The sequence below is a fragment of the Ornithorhynchus anatinus genome, chromosome 1, assembly GCF_004115215.2.
Source record: "Ornithorhynchus anatinus isolate Pmale09 chromosome 1, mOrnAna1.pri.v4, whole genome shotgun sequence".
NCBI classification, from domain to species: Eukaryota; Metazoa; Chordata; class Mammalia; order Monotremata; family Ornithorhynchidae; genus Ornithorhynchus; species Ornithorhynchus anatinus.
This window is the reverse complement of record NC_041728.1, coordinates 42,243,490-42,268,893: the sequence shown is the minus strand read 5'-3', so window position 1 is coordinate 42,268,893 and position 25,404 is coordinate 42,243,490. Positions and strand designations below refer to the sequence as shown.

General features: G+C 42.7%; 1 protein-coding gene across 1 annotated transcript in view; it reads right to left on the bottom strand.

Moving 5' to 3' along the window:
* The window catches only part of NRXN3 (neurexin 3), a 1,784,727-nt gene that overhangs the window by 955,490 nt on the left and 803,833 nt on the right, over window positions 1–25,404 (bottom strand). The window contains 9 exon segments of the mRNA XM_029059196.2: window positions 4,345–4,465; window positions 4,467–4,523; window positions 7,740–7,835; window positions 7,837–7,936; window positions 8,797–9,082; window positions 9,085–9,124; window positions 9,126–9,158; window positions 9,160–9,176; window positions 19,740–19,859. Of these exon segments, the coding sequence (XP_028915029.1) occupies window positions 4,345–4,465; window positions 4,467–4,523; window positions 7,740–7,835; window positions 7,837–7,936; window positions 8,797–9,082; window positions 9,085–9,124; window positions 9,126–9,158; window positions 9,160–9,176; window positions 19,740–19,859 (870 nt within the window).

The window sequence follows — 25,404 nt, the reverse complement described above, 5'->3', positions numbered from 1 at the left end:
CAGCCTGTATGTGGCAATAGTTCCTGGATGAGGGAGGAAAAGAGGGACAAACTGAATGGAATTTAACACAAAATAAGAGTTTCTGCTTGACTCCAGACTTCCCCTTAGAACAGTGGCCCTGTTGGTTACAGATGCAGGTGTAACATTCCCTCTGTCTGGCCAAGGAAGTCTCTGATCTTCTTAAAATTCTCTGTGCTGAGGACATCCTTTGTGAGTCCTGCTTTACCCAAGGCAACAAACAATGAAGAGGAAAACTGATGTGCTTTCTATGTAGCTAATATCATTCGGAAAGATTCAATAAGAAGGACAGTCCAGGAGATTTCACTTATCTTTCCTTAATGTTCTAAGTACAACTGGGGTAATTAGGTTTGCATGTTCTGAGATCTGTTCTCAGAGATGCCATTTTGAATGATAAGGGAAAGCAGTTTCTGTCAGGGATGTTATCATCTGACATCTAACTTTCAGGCACTTCACACAGTATATTCTGTAAAACTTGACACCCCTCTCCCTGTCTCCCATTTGCTCAAATCTTAGAGCAGAAATTTAACACGTTCATCGAAATACTCAAACCCCAATTGAGGAATATTACTTGCGAGTCTCATTTGAAGGGTATTAATCATCCCCCTCCTAACTTCTCTCCAAACAAGTTGAATCATGTTATATGCTTTATAAAGGCCAGAGCTTTCAAATAACCTGCCCTGCTTCCTTGACAGAGGGAAGCCTGAAATTAGGAATGACATTTTTTTTGCTACTTCACCTCCTGTCCCTTCCTTCCTTCCGCTATCTCTACCTGCCTTTTGTAATGTAGCCAGCAGCCGTTCAATGGCAGTCCCTTGTTTGAAGAACCATCAACCATTTTAGGAAGTCAACGCATATGCTTATGGGTACTCACAGTATATGATGCGGTCAAACCTCTTTAGCCACCAAGAAGCCATCGACTTAATAATCCCCTTCACACCTCCTCCCCATTCCCGCTGCCAGTGCTTCTGCCCTTGAATCCCTCTGTGTGCACATTCCCCGCTCAAGACAGGGCTTCTTCAGCCTATCCACAGCTCCTGCTGCCCAAGAGGTGTGACTGCATTAAAGCCTCCAAAGAAGAGATACCGGGGATTACACAGGGCATCTTTCAGTCCAAAGTGGTAATGGGAACAAGAACCTTCTCTACCTTGCAGGTCAGCTTTGGTCAACGCAACTTTGTTAGCAAAAGAACAGAAAAAGCGAAAACAATAAACCAGAGGTTAGTTAGAGGCAGATAAAACCAGGGTAACATTACTGAAACAGAAAAAGCAATCAGCATCACCAACATAGCCCACACAGACAGTGAATATGCACATTCAGATTTTCAGAAGACAGCGAAGGCCCAGTGACCTCACAACAGGAGTTAGAAGCAGAGACAGCAGCCACTCAAATCGTCATCACAGGAGCTGACAAAAATCAAAACCAGCCAAGCACAGGCAAGAGGCAAAACAGCTCTTCCCACATTCCATAAAAAATAAACCAAGAAAACCTGGCTTTCAACAGTTAGGCTAAGCAAGGGAAAAGAAGAAGGAAAGCAGAATTTCATGACAGGAGGGAGGGGTGTGAGTGAATTGAGGGGAAAAAAAATTACAATCCAAAAACATCATTCTAAACATCTCAAGTCAAGCATGAAACATCCACGTGAGATCTGGAAACCCCACCAAGAAATACTGCATTTGAATGGAAAAAAACAAAAACTATGTTTTAGCCACATTTAGAATCTTTCTGAGCACTTAATATAGTGCTGTGCACAGTAAGTGCTTAATGAATACCATTACTTGATTGAAAATAAACCTGCTGCTGGTCAAGTGCCATACTAAAACTTTCAAATAATATAATTTTTTTTTATAATTGTGGTGCTAAGTGCTCACAATATGCCAAGCACTGTGGAAGGCAGAGGGGTAGATACAAGATGAACAGATGGGACAATACTTTGAGGGGATTCAGAAATACTCCAGAGACAACTTCTTGGTAAAATTATCTGTGGCCAATTGGATTAGTGGACCCTAAATTTACTGCCTTCAAGGATGCTAATAAGCCCATAAAAGAAAGTCTGACACCTACGGAAAAGTATGAAAGCAGAGAGAAAATTCAACCCCAGTGTGTTGCTTATTCAGCTGTGTCTAGGGTTAATATCTGAAGTGTTCTTGGAAATGATTTTAAGTTAATCTTCCTTATTTTCTTTCAGCAGGTCACAGGCCACAGGAAAAGCCACACATTTTTCTGCTATGACACCGAAGCATCGAGGTTTCCATGTCCAGTAGTTGACGTGAGCCGACTGGCCAAATACCAGTCCACCTGTCATCATGTGGTTAGGTAAGACACACTCACCTTGAAACTCCAGGGTTTGTTTCTAGATAATGTGAGACTACTGATTTCTCTCTCCCTTTTCTTTTACTGCTTTATAAATGGGAATTGCCAGAGAGGATCCCAGCACCTTTCCCCTGTAAAGTTCGACACCTAAAACCTTCGCTGAGAAAAATTCACAACTCTGTGCCACACCTAAGATGACAATTACCTGGGCTCTCTGCCTCAGGGTCCTCTTTCCCCTGAGTGGCTCCATTTCCCAACCAGTAAAAGCATCTGAGCACTGTTCTGAGGGTGGGCATTCTGCACAATAGAGTCAGCTTCCTGAGAGATCAATTTATGCCTTAACCTACTTTTCAAGCATTTTTCCTGTCCACTTAGGCTAATTACCCTAGCCATCTGCGTGTAATAAACAAGGACCTTCCTCCCTCCCAGCTCATCTTCCACTTCAACCTGGCCCTGCTGGGAGGTCTTAATGTTCAATATGTAACCATCACAATTATCTCCATGGCGATAGAGTGCAATTTTATTAGACCCAGAGGACTTGCCACAGAGTTGTACTGTTGATCCATCTACTCTCTATATTCAGTTTTGAGCTTTCCCCAACACCCAGAGGAAGTTCAGGTCCTCCTGACCATACTGCATACGAACAGGAAAAGAGGGCTAAGTCCAGGATGTTTTGCTTTAGGGATCAGTTCCTTACTTTGTGTGTGATTTTTATTCTACTTAAGGCATGGCCATTTAAACTGAACCCTTTTAATAGTTCAGGGGTTATTTTTAACCACAAGCCCAATCCTAAACCCCAGCTCCCATCTTCTCTGATATAAACCCACTTTTCCTTTGTGTCCTTTCTTTAAGATTTCTTGTTCTACTGATCATAAGCAGGCATGGTTATAACACCCCACTTGAGAATTATTGGCTTAATTACCTAACATATCAACTTGACTTTCTGCTTTCAGAGCAATGAAGCTATCATGATTGGTTTATTGAAATCCATCCCTATTATATGAATAGACTAAGGTTCCTAATCCATAGGCTGATTTGATTCAAGGGTTTGGAGGAAATATGGTCACAGCTGTATTTGGGAAGACCATCCTGCACTGAGCCTAGAGATCTCGACTAAGAGGGTGATGAAAAAGTGGAAGTCAGAAAATAATATCACGGATAATGACTGCACCTTTCCATCAGAGAGCATAGGAAACTAATTTAGGAGCAAGGAAATGGTTTTCATAACCACAAGTCAGCCTGCACTTATGAACTGCTCCCAGGACTCTTTTAAAAACGTGGATATTAAGGAGATGAACCGACATCCTCATGACTGCTGTTTTTGCATGTTAAGCGAAGGAGTAAAAAGTGAAGGGTTGATTGTGGTGAAGGTGAAGGTCGATGAATCAGGCACACGCGCACACACACACACACACAACATATGTTGCTGTCCCAAACCAAGGACCATTCGGTTCAGCACATTTACAAGCAAATGCAGGGACACAAATCCTTCAGACAAGACACCCACTTTGCATTTCAGCCTGGGTGAAAAACACCTTTCGGGGAACTCCCATTAGAGCATTTGGTTTGGCAGTGGCATCATCTGAGTATTGACCACTGCCCGCTGCTGAAATCGGACTGCTTTAACTATTGGTCATTATCTGCTGGGCCCTACTAAGCCTCAGTAGAACAGCTTACCATGCTGTTCCTTTTATCATTCAGTGGTTTGCTCCAAGACTAGGGGAAGCTTTGTAAATCCCCTTTGTCTACTCAAAGTTCTATGTCACTCTGCAAGCAGAGATCCAAGTAGTTTGATGCTGATACCACAATAGGCCCTTTTATTGGCAGGGTACGATGTTGCAGGAGCACACCTGGCCAAGGCACAAACACAGAACTGGTGGCAAGGAACTTGGACACACCCATCCAGTGGCAGGAAAATGCAACGGTGAAGACAAAGGTGAGAAAGAAGGATCGGTGGAACGGAGGAAAGGGGCTGGGCGGAGGCTTGTAGGCAGCAGCAGACAGAAACACTACCTTCACATCCACGCTCAATCTGCCCGCTCCTGTGGAGAGCGTCGTTGATGAGGTCTGGTAAGCGCCCGTTCAAGTCCACTGATGCTAGACAGCCCTGAAAGCCATCACGCGGAAAGCCAACCGAGCTTTGGGAGATTGCTGTACATGCCTTGAGCCAGGCCGGCCATATAGACGATCACCTGGAAACACAAGAGAGAGTATGCTGGGTAAGAATGACACAGCTTTCATTTCTCTTCCCTGCCTCTTGTGGGCAGGGAATGCGTCTGTTTATTGTTAAACTGTACTCTCCCAAGTGCTTTGTACAGTACTCTGCACACAGTAAGCACTCGGTAAATTACAATTGATTGACTGACCTAAGCCCCTGCATCTGTATCCTTTAAAGCCCTTGAAATTCACTCCACCCTCAGCCCCACTGCATTTACATACACGACCTCAAACTCTGCCATTTATCCTTTATGTAGGTTATTTCATTGTATGTCTCTCCCTCTACACTCTAAGCTCCATGTGGGCAGAGTTCTGGGCTACCAACTCCATTGTAATTATACTCTCTCAAGCTCTTAGTTCAATGTGCTGCACACAGTAAGCACTCAAATACCACTGACTGAGGGAGACTAGATCAAATAAACAGAGTTAAAGAACTGTGTTGTCAAGGAACCAGAAGAGAACTTTAATACAATTGACCAGCTCATTGTCTTCCCTAGGTTCTGATCTGAGACACTTCCTCCCCCGACGTCCAGAGTATGAATCACAGTTTATTCCCCCCAGCTTTATAACTCTAAAAGATTTCTCAGTAATAACAAGGTAGGACTAAATCAAGTACATAAAAGCATTGATTACAGGGTGAGGAATCAAGAGTCATGATATTCCACCCTTGGAATAAAATAATCCACCTTTCCAACCTACATTGGCTCTTCTGCATTAAAAAAAAAGAGCAAAGGAGTTAAGCTATTGTTGGAGCAAAGCAAAATTTATGGTTAGCTAGTCAAATAACATCACTCCAGGTCCCCGATTTCTAAAATTACAACTTTAGTGTACGAGATAACAAAGGCCATAAAAGTTTCATGCTCAATCAAACATATTTACTGCACACTTATTGTGTGCAGAGCACTGTGTGCAGAGCAAGCACAAGCATTTGGGGGAGTACAATGAAACAGAATTAGGAGATATGTTCCCTTTCCACAAGAAGCTTATATCTAGAGAAGGAGACACATTCAACTAAATTATGGATATGGACATAAGTATTGTGAGGCTGAATAAAGGGGAGAAATCCAAATGCATAATTTAAAATAAATTATGGATATGGGCATAAGTATTGTGAGGCTGAATAAAGGGGAAAAATCCAAGTGCAAGGGATGAGTAGGGAAAATGAGGACTAAGTGAGGAAAAGCCACTTAGAGGAGATGGAATTTTAATAAAGGCTTTTTTCCTGTTGATATACAAGACCCATAAAATGCTTGATGAGAATCTCCTTTTGCACAATTTATAAAAAAAAAAATATTTACTGAGAGTGCAAAGCACTGTAGCAAGCCCTAGAAAGGGTATGATCAAATTAATAGACATTGATCCTTTCCCTCAAGGTGCTTGCAATCTAGTCTGCAGACAGATACTATAATAAATTATAGATAGGAGAAAGTGAATAGAAAAGAAAGCTATGTACTCAGTAGGAGGGAGAAAGCTAATTAGGGGCTTTAAATTTTCAATGGTCAAGAGTTTTTTGCTCCATGTGGAGATGGATGGGCAACCACTGGAGGTTTTTGAGGAGCAGAATGAGACACATGCAGGGGAGGCATTTTTTTTTCAAATGATCCAGGCAGCACAGTCAAGCATAGACAGGATAGCCCAGAGACTGGAAGCAGGAATATCTGCCAAGAGGTCAACACAACACTCAATGTGGTATCCTAAGAACTTGGACCAATGTGTTGGTGTTTTGGCCATTTAGATGTTGGGGGAGGGGCAAATCCTGGAAATGTTGGGGGGAGAAATCCAGGATTTGGTTACAATGTAAGAAAGAGAGGGTGGAGTCATTTAAGACCTGGAAAACAATTTACATTCTCAAAGATAAGGAATTATTTTATACATGTTGAAACCCACAGATACACTGAGTAAACTCATCATCAACTAAGCATCGCAACAGAAGGCAAATGTTTCCACCTTATTTCCATTAGTACCACATTGTTAATTGTAACTGTTTAATGGGAGCCTTGTTATCTTCCTCCTTTAGGAGATAAATTGCTGGAGACTTCGGGTTCCTTCCTTTAGCAAACTTTAGCTTTTAGTTTGGAGGAGGTTTAAGAAAGGCAGCAGAAAAAATTTCAACTTGCTGGGGGGCAGAAGGTTGAAATTGGCTAGTGAGAAAACCACATTTTGGGGAGCACTGTAACTTCATGAAAGACAAGCCTCTGTCACGGGAGTCCCTGATGGGGCTTAAGTAGGATCCCTCTGAGACACGATTAGCTGTATGAAAAGAGATGGGGCCTTGCCCTTGAATTATAAAGGCCAACAGGTAGGTTTTGTCCCCCTACACCAAAACCATCCATTCAATATGTCTAAAGGTTGGTCCTGCAGTACAGTGCCTCATTTCCATCTCTTCCAAAATATCCACCCTCTTGTTCTAATGCTCCCAATTTCCTGGAACTCCCTCTTCACAGCTGGTAGACCACTGCTTCCCTCATCTTCTGGGACCTTCTAAAGAGATCGCACTTCCTCCAGGAAACCTTCCCTGATTAATCTCCTATCTCCCCATCCTATTTACCTTACTTCTGCCAGTTGGGCACTTCAGCATCACCTAAGAATTCAAGTAGTTCACACCCCTGACCATTAGCCCTTTTGGACATATCTTTTAACTGTGTTGCTTCTGTAATTTATTTTGTTGTCTGTCTCCCCCAATACACGTCTAAGCTTCTTGAGGGAGCAATCACGTTTAGTAAAACTCTATAGTATTCACCCCAATCATTTAGTTTAGGGCTCTGCACAGAATAAGTTTTCATTAAATATTAACTGAGGGGAATCTGGGGGTGAGGGGGGATAAAGGTATGGTCCCCAAAATCCACTGAAAGATTAGCTCAGACCCTCCAAAGAAGTGGCTTGAGGAAGGAATCGCTAATGGGAATTTATCAGGGAGTTAGGCAGAGGGTTATCAGCTACAGGAATCTCACTTCTGGTTATCGGGAAAACAAAGGGACCCTGGATAGTTAGGGCTCTTGGTTTCTGGCATTGAGGGGGCTGAAGTTGCAAGCAGCCAGAAGGAAGAGGTCAATAAGGACCATGTGAAAGCCCTGCTTTTCCATCTTGAACTGCTTGTGTTGTTAGCTGTGCAAGTGAGAACTACTTTCTAAGTCTCTGCTTCCAGACACACTCGAAACAACGACCCCAACAGCAATACCCTCAGGTTTAACCTTTAAAGATCCAGATTTTTGGCACCATTGAATAACCTGAGTGACCACCCTTGGTTATCCAACTTTCAGGCTGTGGGTATTGCTATTGTCCCGGGTAAATGACCACGTTATGCCATTGGTTGTCATTCAGAGGCGCTCACTATTGCCCCTTGATGACATTGGGAACCATTCCAGGTCAAATACATAGTGTAATGTACCTGCAAAGGAAAGACACAAAAACAGCATTTCCAATGCCAGGAGGCTACAACATGGGGTTCCAATGCACAAACCTTATCATTGTTGTCACGGGAATACCTCTATCAAGGCCAATATTGATTGGGATATTGAACTCTTTGGGATATTTTCTTATCAAAAGGCATTTACAAAAAAAAATTCATTCATTACTTGTTCTGGAGACAAAGTTTGAAGGACTTCACAGACAAGCCACAGAAAACTGGTACTTCCCCTCCTCTGTTTAAAGGCAGAGAAATTGAAAACCTAATGAAACAAAGATTTGGTGACATGGCAGTCCTGGGGCTGGCAATGGATTGAACCAGTGTACCCAGGCAGCAGCGGAATTCCATGCAGGTTCACCAAGTGTCCCTGAATTAGCAGTCCAGGATAGGACTGGAGATAGTGGGAAGGAGGAGGGGAAAACAAAGCCAAAGAATTAGTGGCTCCTTGGGGCTAAGCGCTCACTCTTCCCTTTCCAATATTTCCAAACATGGACTGTGTCCAACCTGATTATCTTCTCTTTATCCAGTCCTTAGTGTAGTGTCTGGCAAGTAGTAAATGCTTAACAGGTACCATTAAAAAAAAAATTGGGGGATGGCCAATTGCTGGCTGTGACCTCTTATATTTATTATTTAGAAATACATATGTCATCCAACATCCAAAACTGAGTCAGTGGAAATGCCAAAAATCAAACTAAAAAAATCCCTCCACCTCCCACCTCCAACTTTTTAGTCCAAGGAGCACTTGACCACGAGATGTTCCTTTAAATTCAGGATTCGGTCAACATTTTCTGTTTTAGGGTGAGGAGAAAGCCAAGTGGTTCCCCCTCTATCCAAGCACATACCCCTTGACAAGTTCGACAAGCAATAAAGTCATTGCCATCCCACTGTTAAAGAGGATGAAGCCGTCAGCTGAGGTGGTCTTGAACTGGAAGAAGAGGTGCATGGAGGTGTAGGCCTGCAGAGTGGCCAGGCTCAGGTAGCTGCTCTTGGTCTTGAAGGTGACAGGGTCGGCAATGATGTGGCGCAGGCCAAGCGGGCCTTCAGCTCACAGTATCGATATCACCATTTTGCACAAGTCGATGTAGAGCAGTCCATTGAACATGAGGCTCTGTAAGTGGCCGATGAACTGGATGGGATAACTGAGATGTAACGCTTCTCTGTCATGATGCCATGTCTCAATGTTGTGGAACTCCAAACGGGTGTGGGTCGCCTACCATTGTACCTGGTGGGAACAAAAAGAAAAGGAACAAAGTAAAGGGGGAAAAGTTGAACCCTTCAGAATCTAGTGGCATCCCATAATAACTATAATAGTAATGATCACTGTTAAGAGCTTATTCTAGGTCAAGCATTGTGTTCAACACTGAGGTAGATATGATATGATCAGATAAGGAACAGTTCCTGTGCCACATGAGATTCAAAGTCTAAGGGGAGACAAGATATTCAATCCTATTTCTACGGATGGAGAAACTGAAGCTGAGAGCCAAGTCAAGTGCCTTTCCCAAGGTCACACAGAAGGCAACTAGAGGAGCCAGAATTAGAACCCAGGTCTCCTGATTCCACATTTCATGCCCTTCACACTAACTTACACTGTTTCTCAACTGAAAATATGTGGGATTGTGGCTAACAGAATGAGACTGGGATTTAGGTTTTAGTGTGACCTAGCGGGCATGGGAGTCAGAGGACCTGGGTTCCAATCCAGTCCTACCACTTGGCTGTTGTGTGACCATGGACAAATCACTTATCTCTTGCTTGGCACATAGCAAGTATTTAATAAATACCATAATTGATAACTAATTGATCCTGGCTCTACTACTTGCCTGCTGTATAACTTTGGGTAACAATATTCATCTTCTCTGTGCCAGTTTCCTCATGGGTAAAATGGGGATTTGATATCTATACTCACTCCTACTAGACTGTCCAACCTGATTATCTTGCATCTACTCCACTGTTTAGTTCAGTGCTTGTTACAGAGTAAGTGTTCAACAAATATCACAAACATTTTTATTATCCAAAGTTCATACCCTCCTTCAGCTTTATTTCACACTGGTTTTGACAACACTAATTCTCTCCATGGCCCTAACTCTGGCAGCACAGGCACATGGGAACTGAGGTGAAATGGAAACTAATTCCAAAATGATGGATGAAAGCCTTCATGTACTGTGTGGGGAGGAGATAGTAGAGTGGGAGGCAGCCAGGGAATGGAAGAAGAGGGTTCTATGACCACCAGTAGAATCAACAGGGGAAATAAAAACACATCCATTTTACTTCCAATGAAGTAAAAGTTGGCTAGGGCAGTGTGAATCCCTCTATGACTCAAATATAAATATATTAATGCAACTACATTGCTCATCTATAATTCATTGAATACACAATTCTGAGTAATTTTGGTAAAATAGAGGATCTGACCTTGAGTCAGGAATCAGTCCGCCCCATTTATTACACTGTTGTTGCTGGTTCCAGCTTTCTACACTTTGACTTAAGATGGCAGTTCTCAGAAATGATGGTGGTGTGTTCCAAGGACTGCCTGAACTCCGTTCAATTTATGGGTGTGGGTGAAAACTAGAAAGGGGAAGTGGCTACTTACCAAACCATTTGCCACTCAGACCCAAAATCTCGGCACTGTGTACAGTAGAAGCGGTTGACCTAGGGATTATGGATCTGATCCTACACTTCAATTGTTATCTTTGCTTATCCAACACCCTACTTGCAGAGCCCTTTCATTATATACCCCATAGCAGAAAGGCAGAAAAGCATGAAAACAGAAAGCTCAATAAATATCATTGGACTGATGCATTAGGAAGCTGCAATAGGCATCCAAGGTAACTCAGGACTCACACACTCTGAAGTTTCTGCCCCTCAAACTCTTAGCCATCTTTTGTATAGGGACAAGAACACCTGATTCCACAAAAATTTTGGTAGAAATCTCGTTAGTTCTTCCTCCAGCAGCAAAAAAATCTCTTTAGTTTTTCCTCCAGGAACAAACGGATAAATGGGATTTGTAGACCAAGGCTTCTAAATTCCAGAAAAGCACTGATCATCTGCAAATAAACTGGTTTACACACTGAGATAGCTCATCCTAGAAAATGAAGCCCCAAATCAAATTTGACTAGGCCACTGTTTTGCCAAATCAGAGCCAAACCAGAGTATCGCCTGTGGGCAAGCCTACCTATTCCATGGGCATTTATCAAGTCTGGGGCTTGGTATTTTGGGGATAATGAATAGTAATTTGTTGCTCAGTAAGGTAGGCTGAAGTCCATAATAAGAAATTTATGATGGTTTAGCTATATCTTGAAAAAAAATTAGTTTGCAATAGGATAAAAATCCATGTATAGATGAATCAGTCATCTTTGAGCAATATGATTTCTTGGGAGCTTTCAGTTGAGCAAAATCTCTTTTATTTTTTAAGGTACTTTTCAGGGAATTAGAATGAAATAACTTGGATTCCTAATTGCTCAAAATAAGAATCACTTTTGAGTTTATAGAGCAAAACTCTCCCAAGTGCTTAGTACAGTTACTTTGCACATAGAAAAGCACTCAATAAATACCACAGTGGCCTCGTGTGATATGAAAATGGAGACCAATGAATTAACCCCAACTCCCTGATACCATTTTCCTCACCTTCTCTAAAATGCCTCACCTTCAACTTATCAACCTCTAATGTTCTCGGTTTAAAACTAATCAGTTTAAAATTGATTAGACACAAATATTACATACTACATCTCTTCTTTCTATGGCCTTTGGTTTCCTTGTAAAAGAAATGTGGTTCTTGTTCCAATGATTTACTGCTGAAAGACTTATACTAGTATTAATAATTGTATTTGTTAAGGCCTTACTATGTGCCAAGCATTGTACTAGCACTGGGGAGGGTAATGGATAATTTAGTTGGAAACAGTTTCCGCTCACATGAGCTCACAGTCTAAATGGAAAGAGAACAGGTTTTGAATCCCATTTACAGAAGATGAAAGTGAAGTTCAGAGCAATTAAGTGATTGTTCAAGATCACAAATAGGCAAGTAGTGGATCCGGGATTAGAACTCAGATTTTCAGCCTTCTAGGCCTGTGTCTTTTCCCTAGGCCATGCAGATCACTTCTGCTATCGATAAGGGATTAGTTAAGAACAGAGAGAAGGAATGGGGAGAAGAGCTCACTGAATGGTATTAAATAAAGACAAGAAGCAATTACATTTCCATGCCTTGGTGGTTTTTTAGAAGGATTGTATAGACACAAACATTCTCTTCTTTGCAGTCTCACATTTCCTCCTGCCTTCAGGACATCTCAACTTGGAGGCACTGCTGACAACCCTCCAACTTAGCAATGATCAAAACTCATCTTCCCACCCAAATACTGGGCTCCCCAAAACTTTCTTATCACTTAGAGAAGCAGCGTGGCTCACTGGAAAGAGCACGGGCTTTGGAGTCAGAGGTTCATGGGTTCGAATCCCGGCTCTAACCACTTGTCAGCTGTGTGACTTTGGGCAAGTCACTTAACTTCTCGGTGCCTCAGTTACCTCATCTGTAAATGGGGATTAAGACTGTGAGCCCACGTGGGACAAACCTGATTCCCCTGTGTCTACCCCAGCGCTTAGAACAGTGCTCGGCACATAGTAAGCACTTAACAAATACCAACATTATTATTATCATTACTGTAGGCAGCATCACCTTTTCCCTGTCTCACAAGCCTATAACCTTGGCATCATCCTCAAATCTCTCATTCAATCCACACATTCAAACTATCACAATATTCTGTTGGTTCTACCTTCACAATACAGCTAAAATCTGCCTTTTCCTCTCCATCCAAGCACCAATTATTTCCCAACTTGTTTACTGCATTAACCTCCTTGCTGACCACCCTGCCTTCCGTTTCTCCCTCCTCTAGTCCATACTCTACTGCCCTGATCATTTTTCTAAAAGCTCTTCATCCCATATCCCTCCACTCCTTAGAAACCTCCAATAGTTGCCCACCCACCTCTGTATCAAACAGAAATTCCTTTCCATCGGCTTTAAGGCACTCAATCCACTTGCTCCCTCTTCCCTCATTGATCTACTATAATCCAATTTACGCACTCCACTCTTCTAACACCAACCTACTTTCTGCATCTCAATCTCATCTATGTAGCTGCTGAACGCTTGTCTACATTCTCCCATGGGCCTATAACTCCCTCCCTCTCCATATATGACAGGTCAACATTCTCCCCACCTTCATATCTCTCTAAAAATCCACATCTCCTTTAAGAGGCATGATGGATTTGAACTAGTGAGATATGGTAATAAAAGACAAATTAATCTTGCTCTACACAAAGAGAGAGAAGAGGATGACTTCCGGATTGTTGAAGTTGAGGAGATATAAATAATAAGAAAAGCGTTAAATTTGGAGAGATTATTCATAAAGGGGACAAATGGGTAAAGAGGGGAGGTCTAAAATTATGGGAGCCAAAACAGGGTGAAGGGTGTGAAAAACAGGATTCACTTTTTCAGTAGTAGTAATAATATTAATTTAGTACCTTGTGGACAAGGAACAAATCACTTTGTAATTTTGGACTTACTCATCTTTTAAAATGGTATTTTTCAACTGCTTCCTAATGTGTACTAAGTGCTGAAGTAGATACAAGCTAATCAGATTGGACACAGTCCATGTCCTACAAAGGGCTCATAATATTAATCCCCATTTTACAGACGAGGTACTTCCCAAGCATTTAGTACAGTGCACCATATCACACCACACCAACTCCTCAATATTGGCTTCAAAGCCCTCCATCACGTTGCCCCCTATCTCATCTCCCTTCTCTCCTTCTACAGCCCAGCCCATATCCTCCACTCCTCTGCTGCTAACCTCGTCACGGTGCCTCGTTCTCGCCTGTCCCACCGTAGACCCCTGGCCTGGAATGCCCTCCCTCCTCACATCCTCCAAACTAGCTCTCTTCCCCTCTTCAAAGCCCTACTGAAAGGTCACCTCCTCCAGGCAGCCTTCCCAGACTGAGCCCCCTTTTTCCTCTGTTCCTCCTCCCCTCCCCATAGCCCCTACTCCCTCTCCCTGCTCTACCCCCTTTCCACCACACAGCAGTTGTGTATATTTGAACATATTTATTATTTCATTTATTTTATTAATGATGTATATATATCTATAATTCTTTTTATCTATTTTGATGGTTTTGATGCCAGTCTACTTGTTTTGCATTGTTGTCTGTCTCCCCCTTCTAGACTGTGAGCCCGTTGTTAGGAAGGGATTGTTTCCATCTGTTGCCAAACTGTACTTTCCAAGTGCTTAGTACAGTGCTCTGCACAAAGTAAGTGCTCAATAAATTTGATTGAATGAATGAATGAAGTGGGTGCTGAGTAAAAGCTGCTGCTACTGCTACTACTGCCAGTTATATGCACAAAGTGATCAATCAGGGGTACTTACTGAGCACTTACTGCATGTAGAGGGCTGTACTAAGTGCTTGAGAATCAGCATGGCCTAATGGAAAGAGCACAGTCCTCTGTCTGCTATCTGACCTTGGGTAGGTGATGTAACTTCTCTCTGCTTCAGTTTCCTCATCTGTAAAATGGAGATTCAGTACCTGTTCTCCCTTGTTCTTAGACTGTGAGCCCAATGTGGGTTGCAAATGGCATCTTGTGTGTCTATCTTATATGTATTCCAGCACTTAGTACAGTGTTTGGCACATAGTACATGGTTTACAAATATCACAATTATTACTGAGAGAGTAATAATAATGTTGGTATTTGTTAAGCGCTTACTATGTGCAGAGCACTGTTCTAAGCGCTGGGGTAGACACAAGGGAATCAGGTTGTCCCACGTGGGGCTCACAGTCTTCATCCCCATTTTACAGATGAGGTAACTGAGGCACAGAGAAGTGAAGTGACTTGCCCACAGTCACACAGCTGACAAGTGGTGGAGCTGGGATTCGAACCCATGACCTCTGGCTCCAAAGCCCGGACTCTTTCCACTGAGCCACGCCGCTAGGTAGACACAATACAGTTCATATAGCAGGGGAGACAGACATTTAAATAAATTGCAGGTGTGGGTAATGGTGGACCCCACAGGGTAGAAGGGTTATGCACATAAATCCATGATTCCAAACCCAACCTCTTTCCTCCTCAGCTGTCTCACATTTCCCCTTGTCCTCAGGATACCTCTACTTGAATGTCCCACTGACACCTCAAACTTAATATGTCCAGAACAAAACTATTCATCTTTCCACCCAAACCCTGCCCTCCTCATGACTTCTCCATCACTGTGGACAACATCATCATCCATCTCACAAGCCCATCTCTTGATTCATCTGTCACTGAACCCGCATATTCAGTCTGTCACCAAATCCTATTAGTTCTAATTTCACAACATCTCTAAATTCCAACCCTTCCTATCCAAACTACTATCATAATGGAAAAATGTATTTAATTGAACCTCAGCTACTCCATCAGCCTCCTTGCTGACCTCCCTGCCTCCAGCAATAATAATAATAATAATGATATTGGTTAAGCACTTACTGTGTGCCAGACACTGTACTTCTCTCCCCCATCCTGTCTATACTATCTGCTGCCTAAATTAAAATCATTCTGTGCATGTCTCCACAGTTCTCAAATACCTCCGAGAGTTGCCCATCCACCTCTTTCTCAAATGGAAACTCCTTAGCATCATCTTTAAATTACCCAAACAGCTCTCTCCCTCCTACCTAATCCAACTCAACTCCCTCTACAACCAAGTCCACATACTTTGCTCCTCCAACAATATAACCAACAGGATTCTGTGTAACTGAATATCTAGATTGAAGTGATTTGAGTCCAGAATAATGCTAAAGTTCCAGGCCAGTGGGATTGGGAAAGTGATGGGTGAGTCTGGGGGAGAAGAGGGTTTGAGTGTAGAAGATGAAGAGTTCTGTTTGGATATATCAAATTTGGGGTTTTGGCATCCAAGTAGAGATGTGCTGAAGGCAAGAGGACATCCAAGACTGAAAAGAAGAGAGCGGTAGATTTGGGAGCCATCCACATAGGGATGACAGTTGAAGCAATGGGAGTGGATGAGTTCTCGCGGCAATGGGTATAAATGGAGAACAGAAGGGGACCCAGAACTAAGCCTCGAGGGAGCCTGGGAGTGGGCGGCAGAGGAAAAGCTGGTGAAAGATACCAAAACGGAGAAGCTCTAGAGGTAGAAGAAAAGCCAAGGGAGGGCAGTATCAGTGAAACCAAGGTTAGATGGTGTTTCCGGAAAGCTGATAAGAGGTCTGGGAAAGAAATACATGGGTGAGTTACAGAGACCGTCCTTGTCTCCCAAGGGTCTCAGAATCTGAGATTGGTTAGGGGTTTGGAAGCAGACACCCAAGGAATGGTGCCATTCGAGTACTTCCCAGAAAGAAGCAGGGGCTGCTGGGAGTCTCCCAAATAGCTCTTGTCCCTCCCTTCCCATCTGTCTGCAAAGCTTCCTTGATCAGCTTTGCCAAACCACATCTACTCCCTGTCTCCAAGCCCTCCAAAAAGCCACTGTCCACAAGAGGCATCCCCTAACTCGAGTCTTGATGAATTTATAAATCAGCTTAAATTGAAGGCTTAATAGTGAGTGAATCACTTTTAAAAGCAGCATTTCTATTATGATTAATTTCCTTTGATGCTGGGCAAAGGACTGAAGTATTCCACCATATCCTTGTGGGAATAGGGGCTCCCTCCGGTATCCCGGACTTTATTTCTGAAATCTTGCCAAAGGTCCTGGGAGAGCAGAATCCTGGCTCCTAACGGGGATTAGTGAAAGAACCCACCACTCTTTAATATTCTTGGGATTTTGGCATTGTTTTCATTGCTTAACTTTATGAAAGTGGACTATAATTAAAACATGCTCTAAAACCTTAACATATTAAAAAAATAATTTGAGAGCAATTCCCAACAAAATGGCTCTTTTCTTCTTCAGACCTTATTTTTGTTCTCGCTCGGTTTCTCCCTTCAGCAGCCCGGTTGGGGGTAAGCTCTGAGTAGGCCACAGATGAAAGAGCTTTATTAACTTCAAACACCCAATTACTCTCTGACATGGGCATTGCGTGGTTTGGCACGGATTTTTAATTATTAGGTCTAACTGAAAGTCTAATTAAAAATTACCTTTATTTCTCTGTTTCTGGAAGGAATAGTGAGGTGGGGAATACTCAGAACAGTAATGTCGGTATAAGAGTCTGCGGTTTCCTATTTACGAGAATGGTTTACAGAGTACAGATGTTTAAGTCAGTACTCCTGTCTTCCCTTTACGGGGTGAGACGAGATGCGTCTGCCACCCAGTGGCCAGCAGTACAACTCTGCAGGGAAGGAATTCATGGAAAAGAACGAGGCAACTTGGAATCACCAAATAATAATAATAATGATAATGATGGCATTTGTTAAGATGGTATTTGTTCAAAGAAGCAGCGTGGCTCAGTGGAAAGCGGGTGGGCTTAGGAGTCAGAGGTCATGGGTTCTAATCCCGCCTCCGCCACTTAGCTGTGTGACTTTGGGCAAGTCACTTTACTTCTCTGTGCCTCAGTTCCCTCATCTGTAAAGTGGGGAATAAGACTGTGAGCCCCTCTGGGACAACTTCATCACTTTGTATCCCCCCTCCCAGTGCTTAGAACAGTGCTTTGCACATAGTAAGCCCTTAACAAATACTATTATTATTATTAAGCGCTTACTATGTGCCAAGCAACCATCATGGTGCACTGTGGTCTGAGCGTTGAGATGATTTTGAACCCCAATTTACAGGGAACCTTAGGGCCCACTCTGGGGACTGGGCAACCCTAGGAGGGTTCTGGGTAATCTACTGTGGGGAAAGTAGTTCTGGAGGGAGAGGGCAGGACAGAATGACTTCCAATTTGTGGTTTCTTAATGGGTTGTTAGGAAGAGGGACCAAGAGAGAACAGTTTCACCCAAATGCCTCTGAGATGCCCTTATCCCACCAGAATTGTCCCAAGAGTCCAAGGTAAGAAGCCATGAAACTCAGACCCCAGCAGGTTGATAGCCCAGGGTAGGACTTAATAGGTGGTCCCAGGACAGCCTGAACCCCCAATCCAGTGACTACCCCCCTCCCAGTGCTGGAAAAGGGTCTGAGAGAAAGGTCACATTGCCCAGTCTCTCACTGACATAGAATTTCTCCTGCACATGACATTACTGTTTCCATATGTACAATCACACATCCAAAACTAACTTCAGCTATGCCACCCTTAGACTCACCAAAGGTCCATCCAGGTAAATATTCTACTCTGACAATGGCACCAAAGTATTTAGAAAAACTATAATAGCTACCTTCCCTAACATCCATCTTCATGGATATGGATATACCTTTTAACACGCACAGTTGTTCCTCTTACTGTGAGCCGCATGTGGGACAGGGACTCTGTCCAACTTGATTTACTTGTATCTTTTAACACATAGTATGTGAATAACAAATACCATAACAATAAATACAAATCTAGCAGTTCCAAACTTCACATTCCCTTTGATTCCCTCTATATCCACAGCTTCCTTCAAGTGACGCATTAAGGATCACTCATCTGGAAATCAGTTCTCCTTGAACTTTGTGTTATTTTCAGCCTGAACAACTTTTTGAAATAATAAATTATAAATAAATTTCAAACGCTTCCATCTTCAGCAAATGCCTCCTCCATCTGGTGTTGTGGTTTGATGAACAACAATTCCCTGTTTTCCCTGTCACATGCTGTAACTCACTCTCCCCAGCTAAGGATTCCTCTTTGCTCCCCCAGCTTGGAACTCCCTCTGTCCCAACATCAGTCAGACCACAGCTCTACAGTCATTCAAATCCCTCCCTAGAATCCCACCTCCTCCAACAAGCTTTCCCCAATTCATTTCCTAGCAACCAGAGCCCACCGATTATTCCTTCAGTTATCTCTAGCATTTAAAAAATATATTTGTTTGGGAAGTGTTTTAAATATTTTTATGTTTTGCCTTCCCCATTAGAATGGAAGCTTCTTTTCTCTAATGGTAGTTGTTGAGCACTTTTTATGTGCCAAGTTATTATCTCTGCAACCACAGCTAGGTGAGGGAATTGAAGTAGGTAATAATAATAATAATTTTAGTATTTGTTAAGCACTTACTATGTTCCAGGCACTGTGCTAAGCTCTGAGGTAGATACAATCTAATTGGGGTGGACACAGGCCCTATCCCTCATGGGGCTCACAGTCTCAATCCCCATTTTACTAATGAGGTAACTGAGGCCCAGAGAAGTGAAATGACTTGCCAAGGTCAGACAAGTGGCAGAACCAGGATTAGAACCACTGACTTTCTGGGTCCCAGACCTGTGCTCTATCCATAAGGCCATGCATACAAGGTAATTGGGTTGGACGCAGGCTCCGTCCCACATGGGGCTCACAGTCTAGGTAGGAGGGAGTAGGATTTAATTGCCATTTAACAGGGGAGGTAACTGACAAAATGCAGAAGTAACTTGGCCAAGGGCACACAGAAGACAAGTGTAGAACTCAGAGGGGAGAAGAACTCAGGTCCTCTGACTCCCAGGTCTGTGCTCTTTCCACTAAGCCATGTTGTCATTTGGTTATTTTGAACTTGACTGGAGCCCAGTACAGTGCACTGCACCAAATTGGTACTCAATAAATACTTCTACTCCCGGCCCAGATCTCCACCTTTTGCACACCTAAGTGATCTTATCTAGCAGTTATACTCTCTATAACAACAGCTACATTTGGGGAAAGAGGCATTTGAAGGTTGTATCGGAATCCTAGGCAATGGCTAAGGAACAGAGACCAAACTCCAGCAGTAGTATTGGGTGAGGATAAAAAAAAAGAAAAATTGCATCACACTCACCCTCAGCCACGTCGTCATCCACGGTCAGCTTCAGACTCTTCCCTCTCCGCACAACCCGGACCGTGTGCCACTCGTTGTCATTGAGTTTCTGTCCAGCATAAAGGGTCTCGGGTCCTTTGCCTGAGGATGGTGGCAGGTGTGAAAGTTAGGATCTGGCTCCCAGGCAACCATCTCAACAAGAGAATGTCCCAAACCACCATGGAATGCAATAGAAGACTAAAGGTGCTGAAGGAACTGGACTCAAATGAGGGAAACCAATGTCACAGATATTTCCACCATCATTTCCTTCTACAGGAGACCCGGCTGCAGGGAGCAACATTTTGCTTACTTACTATTAGTTGCATCACCGCACAGTATCTCTCAGAGATTCAAAGATGATTTATTGCGGTAGGGGGAGGAGGGGTGGGGAGGACACAAAATTCTTGCTCTAACCAAGTTTTTCAAAGTGGAAATCATCAAATTCTTCTGATACTTCCCAAGTCTATTCAGATCATTTACCCCTCCCTCATAACTGCATTCCACGCTGATTTGGCCTCAGCAAACCCACAGAGTGAATCGGAAGAGAGCTCTGAAAACCAGAGCAACCTCGCCAAGTGCTGAAATCACCCCCAAGTTCTCTTCAACTGTGAAATTTGGGGGTTGGCTGGTGATCCACCCAAAATAGCATAGAGATTCATTTTAAACAATGACTCTGTTCACAATGCTTCTGAAGAGAAAGTGTTTGGCTCTGTGCCTGTCCCACTTAATTCTCTTTCCCGAAACTATCACCAACCTTAGCAAAGGAACTTGCCTAATGAAAACAGTCTGATTACCTCAAAAATTGGGTAAGATGAAGCTCATTTAAATGCATTATTTTGAACCTGAGGTGTAAACCTTCTCCAAGTGTATTAGTAAAATCACATGAGACTCAAGAACAGGTGAAAAGCCATCAAGTATAGCCTATTGTGAAAATCTCACTGAAATGACCATTTTTAATGCTACTTGTTAAGCACTTACTATGTGCCAGACACTGTACTAAGCACTGGAGTAGATACAAGATAATCAATGACTGATCTAACATACATATATTTTAACAATCGATCAATTGCATTTATTGAGCACATACTATGTGCAGAGTAATAATAATAATGGCATATATTAAGCACTTACTAAGTGCAAAGCACTGTTCTAAGCACTGGGGGGATACAAGGTGATCAGGCTGTCCCACATGGGGCTCACAGTCTTATTCCCCATTTTACAGATGAGATAACTGAGGCACAGAGAAGTTAAGTGACTTGCCTAAAGTCACACAGCTGTACTAAGTGCTTTGGGAGAGCACAATATACCTGAGTTGGTAGACATGTTCTGCACCCATGAGGTTGGCCTAGTGGAAAGAGTAGGGAGGGGCCTGGGAGTCAGAAGACCTGGGTTCTAATTCTGGTTCTGCTAATTGCTTGCTGAGTGACCTTGGGCAAATCATTTTACTTCTCTGAGATTCAGTTACCTCATCTGTAAAATGAGGATTCAATTTCCCTCCCTCTAACTTAAACTGTGGGCCACATGTAGTACAGGGACTCTGTCCAACCTGATAAAGTTGGATCTACCCAAGCACTTAGAACAGTGCTTGACACACAGACATTTAAATAACCTTTTTTTAAAAAGGGTATTCATTTTGTAAATTCCATCATGTCGGCTCTTCACCCGTAAAGGAATATTAAGAACCAAAAATGGCAAGAGGCCAATAGATGGACTGCTTCAGATCAGATATAACTCACAGTGGCAGAGCTGTATGTCTGGTCTATTCAGATCAGGGCACACAAACAGGGCATAAACATATGAGGTTTGGAGAAGTCTATGGAGCCAGGAAAGGATGAGGGGAAGTAGACTGACAGAGAGTGATAAAGGCAAGATTTAAATGCATTGGCGGAAGAGCCAGATGGTTCGGGAGCAGAGTGGGTGACCTTTGCACTTAATACTCCCTTTGCTAAGAGGCTCCAGCCATTCACACACCCACACCCATATTGCTCCTGCCAACAAACTAAAACTGAAATGGTGAATGGGTTGGCAATGGGTGGGTGGTGAAAGAAAATTTCACATCATAAGACTGTCGAGCCCAGATTGTTTCAGACAACCCTGAATGTGCACTGATCTGCTATAATGGTGCTTTCGGGGGCTAGACATCAGAGAAAAAGTAAATAAAGGCAATGGGTTGGTGTTACTGCCTCACTGATGAAAACTTCATTTCTAGTCCTGGCATAAAGCAAGAGATGGCAACTGCTGCATTAGCTGAAATAGGGTTAACCCTTCCCTCTAGATCAGATGGAGGAACCAGGAAGAATCATGAGTGGTGATTATTGGTGGAAACATATAAAAACAATTAGGACCAGCCCAGCTGAGCTATTCAGCATGGGAAAGGTTGGGGGAGGGGGCGGGGGAGACTTTTTTAGGTTCTCACAGAACACATAAATAACTTGTACTGTAATTTTCCAAACAAAATCCAGTCAGTTAAGTGTTTCCTGGTTTTCACACACACCTAAGCCTTGGACTTCTAGAAGAAATAGGGCCTCACAGAGGGGAGGAAAGCAGTACTCTAGGATATGGTCGAAGCACAGAGTCAGGATGAACTACAGGATCCCAGAATGGGAAAATAAGAGGATGGGAAACTGGGACAAGAGTCAGCCCTTAGTCCCATGGGAGGAAGCCAGGGAGAGAGAGAAGTCCAGGAGGGGAGGAAAAAAGAGGCTCTGGCTGGGGTCTCTGGGCTTGGAGAAGTACTAGACTGAAAAATAGTGTGCCTGAGAAGAAGGCAGAGGAGGCCAGGAAGCCATTGACTTGAAAGAATCACAAGTTTCAGATGAAGAGGGATGGAACAAAGACAAACAGGTAAGAGGCAAGGTATGAAAATGAACTGGAACAGACAAGAATCAGCCCTCCCCTCCTCCCCAGAAAACAGGAATATGCTTCCATCTGTAATGTACATACTCATTTAATTAATCTGTCATTATCAGATGAAAAAATATTAGATGAAATATAAAAGTATTTTTAGAATAAAAACAAATGTAGTCTACAGAAGGAATGCCTCATCCTTAGGCATCAGAAAGAGGTAGAAAATAGCCCACCAAAGTCCAAGTTATGATACACTGGGATTTGAGTAACCAGAGTTTATGCTAGGGACAATAAATCAATTCTCCCCAGAGGGCCGGGGGAAAGCAATCTCCTAAGACTTTTTCTGAGACTAAGGACATTTCATTTTCTTTCAGTGCAGGCCGCTGGAAGTCTGATCCTGCCATGGATGGACCAAAACTGCCCATTATAGCAATTTGAAAGAGAAGGTATTTTTCACTTGAAAGCTAAAATGCTCTAAATGGATGACTTATGGAAACTACTCCAGTATTTATACCGAGGCTCTGGTTTTTAAACCTTTCTGATTAGGCTGTAAGCTTCTTGAGGGCAGGGAACAGTTTTGTGTTTTTTTTTTAATTCTTCTGCCACTCTCTCCCAAGCCCTTAATTCACAGCTCTGTGTTCATTAGATGCTCAAAACTTCCATGGGGTGATTTGAAACCCAACTCCAAAGAGTTTTCATGAAGACTTTTCCTCTTTACTTTCCAAGTGCTTAGTACAGTGCTCTGTATGCAGTAAGCACTCCATAAATACCACTGAATTAATGAATGACTGAATAAACAAATTTAAGTTTCATGTAAAGAGCCTAATCAATTCTCCCAAAAATGAAGAAGTGAAGTTACTTAAAGCCAGGGAAATAGAGTAAAAGGTGAAATAAAGCAAAGAAACACAGATTTTCAGGGAATGTCTTTACAGTTCAAAACAGCCCACTGTTCCTTTACCTTTTTTTCTCTCACCCCAACCTTGGACATGTTTAGTTTATGGCATCTGAGCTTGATAGGGCCTGAGATTCATTAGTTTTGATGGCTAATTCTCCAGTTGGGTTCAGGCTGCATTGACATCACCGTCACCTCTAGAGCAGCTGATTATGATATCACTGGCAGAAGGGGATAACCCCAGACAAATAAAATGCTGAAAGAGCAAATGAAACCAGAAGAAACAAGTGGCCTTTTTTTTTTTTCCTTGCATGCAAATGTCTCAGAAATAAAGAACAAGGGAAAGAGGAATGTGGAAACTATTGGCTATAGAAGCAGAACGGTTGAAAGCACAATCTATTTATATTATTTCCTATAAGGTGGCAGCTGTTCCTGAGGCAATTTTTGCACATTACTTAATTTTTATGAGTTGGGACAAGATAAGAAGCAGAATGATTAGCATAAACTGGGAGATGTAGTAAGGACATTTCTGCATTAGTGCAGTTTTAACCACAACACTGCTGAAACTTTTATTGCTGTCTTGGATTTAAAAAACTGCTGCTGCAGCACTGCAGCCCTTCCTGAGCTTTGGAGGATAAGCAGTTCTCTCTGATAGAAAAAGGAATTTTGTATCAAAGCAGGGAGACCCTATTTCCACCCTCTGGTCTCAGTGTAGCGATTTTCTTTATATTAATGTCTGTCTCCCCATCTAGACTGTAGGCTTGCTTTGGGCAGGGAATGTGTCTACCAAATCTGTTGTATGTGCTCTCCCAAGTATTTGGTATGATGATCTGCACTTAGTATGTGTTCAATAAATACCGTTGAGGGTGATCGTTTGAGGAAAGTTTAGGAGATTGGCCAGAATTCCTATATTACTGGTTCAAACCTAAACTACCTGCTCTCTAGGAGACTGACTTTAGCACCTGCCAAAAACAGTCTGGGGTATTATGCTCCCACATCAATTTCTAGACACAGCCCAATATGTCTTCAGTCTGACCTTATTCTGTGATTACGTGCTCCTAGAATCTAACCGCCTGGGGTGCTATTCAGGATAATCTCATTCACTAAGAAGAGGACACAGAGCAATCTGTGGTGGAATGGGATTCTTGGATTAGATAACCTGGCAAAATCCCTGTATGCCTTATGATTCTAATGCTTCCTCCAGGTCACGAGCTTGTAGGAATTCCCGTGAACTTTTAAAAATGGAACATTAAAAGGGCAGGTCAAGATCCTTTACATTTTGAACCTCAGGCAACACTAGACTACATGAAAGAACTTCAGTTAGAAATCTGGGGATTCCTAGCAAAGTGGCTACTTCAAGGTCTGGCATGAGTCTTCTGTGTTTCTAAGAATATCTTGAACCACTCGGGTTGTAGAATCTATTTTCCAAGAGAATAAAGGAACATCTAAGAAAAGTATGTCTCTTGTCACCGCAAATATACCCCATTACAATTCAAGGCCAATCAGACACAAAATAAAGCCCATTAAGAATTATGGATAGGCTGATCCTGAGAGTACTTCAAACTCTTAAGTGTCATTAGTCATTAAGTGGCATTAGACCTAGTTTTTAGGTCTGGAGAAGGGAACACATTGGGCTCTCACTACTGTCTGCTGCCCAGCAACCACACAGATGGAAAGGTCATGGGGATCCTTCTCTTCCCTTATAAGATGCTCTGTGGTGTACTATTCATTAGAGCTAGAGAGAAGATGAAACAAATTTTGTGCCTCTCTGGACCACACAAGACAGATTCTACCCCTGAGCAAAGACATCTACAGAATTCTCCCAGAATTCTCCTAAGTGATTTTGTACTCTGATGAAGTGAGAGACATAGAAGGACTCTAAAGTATCTCAGAAAGCAACAAAAAGAT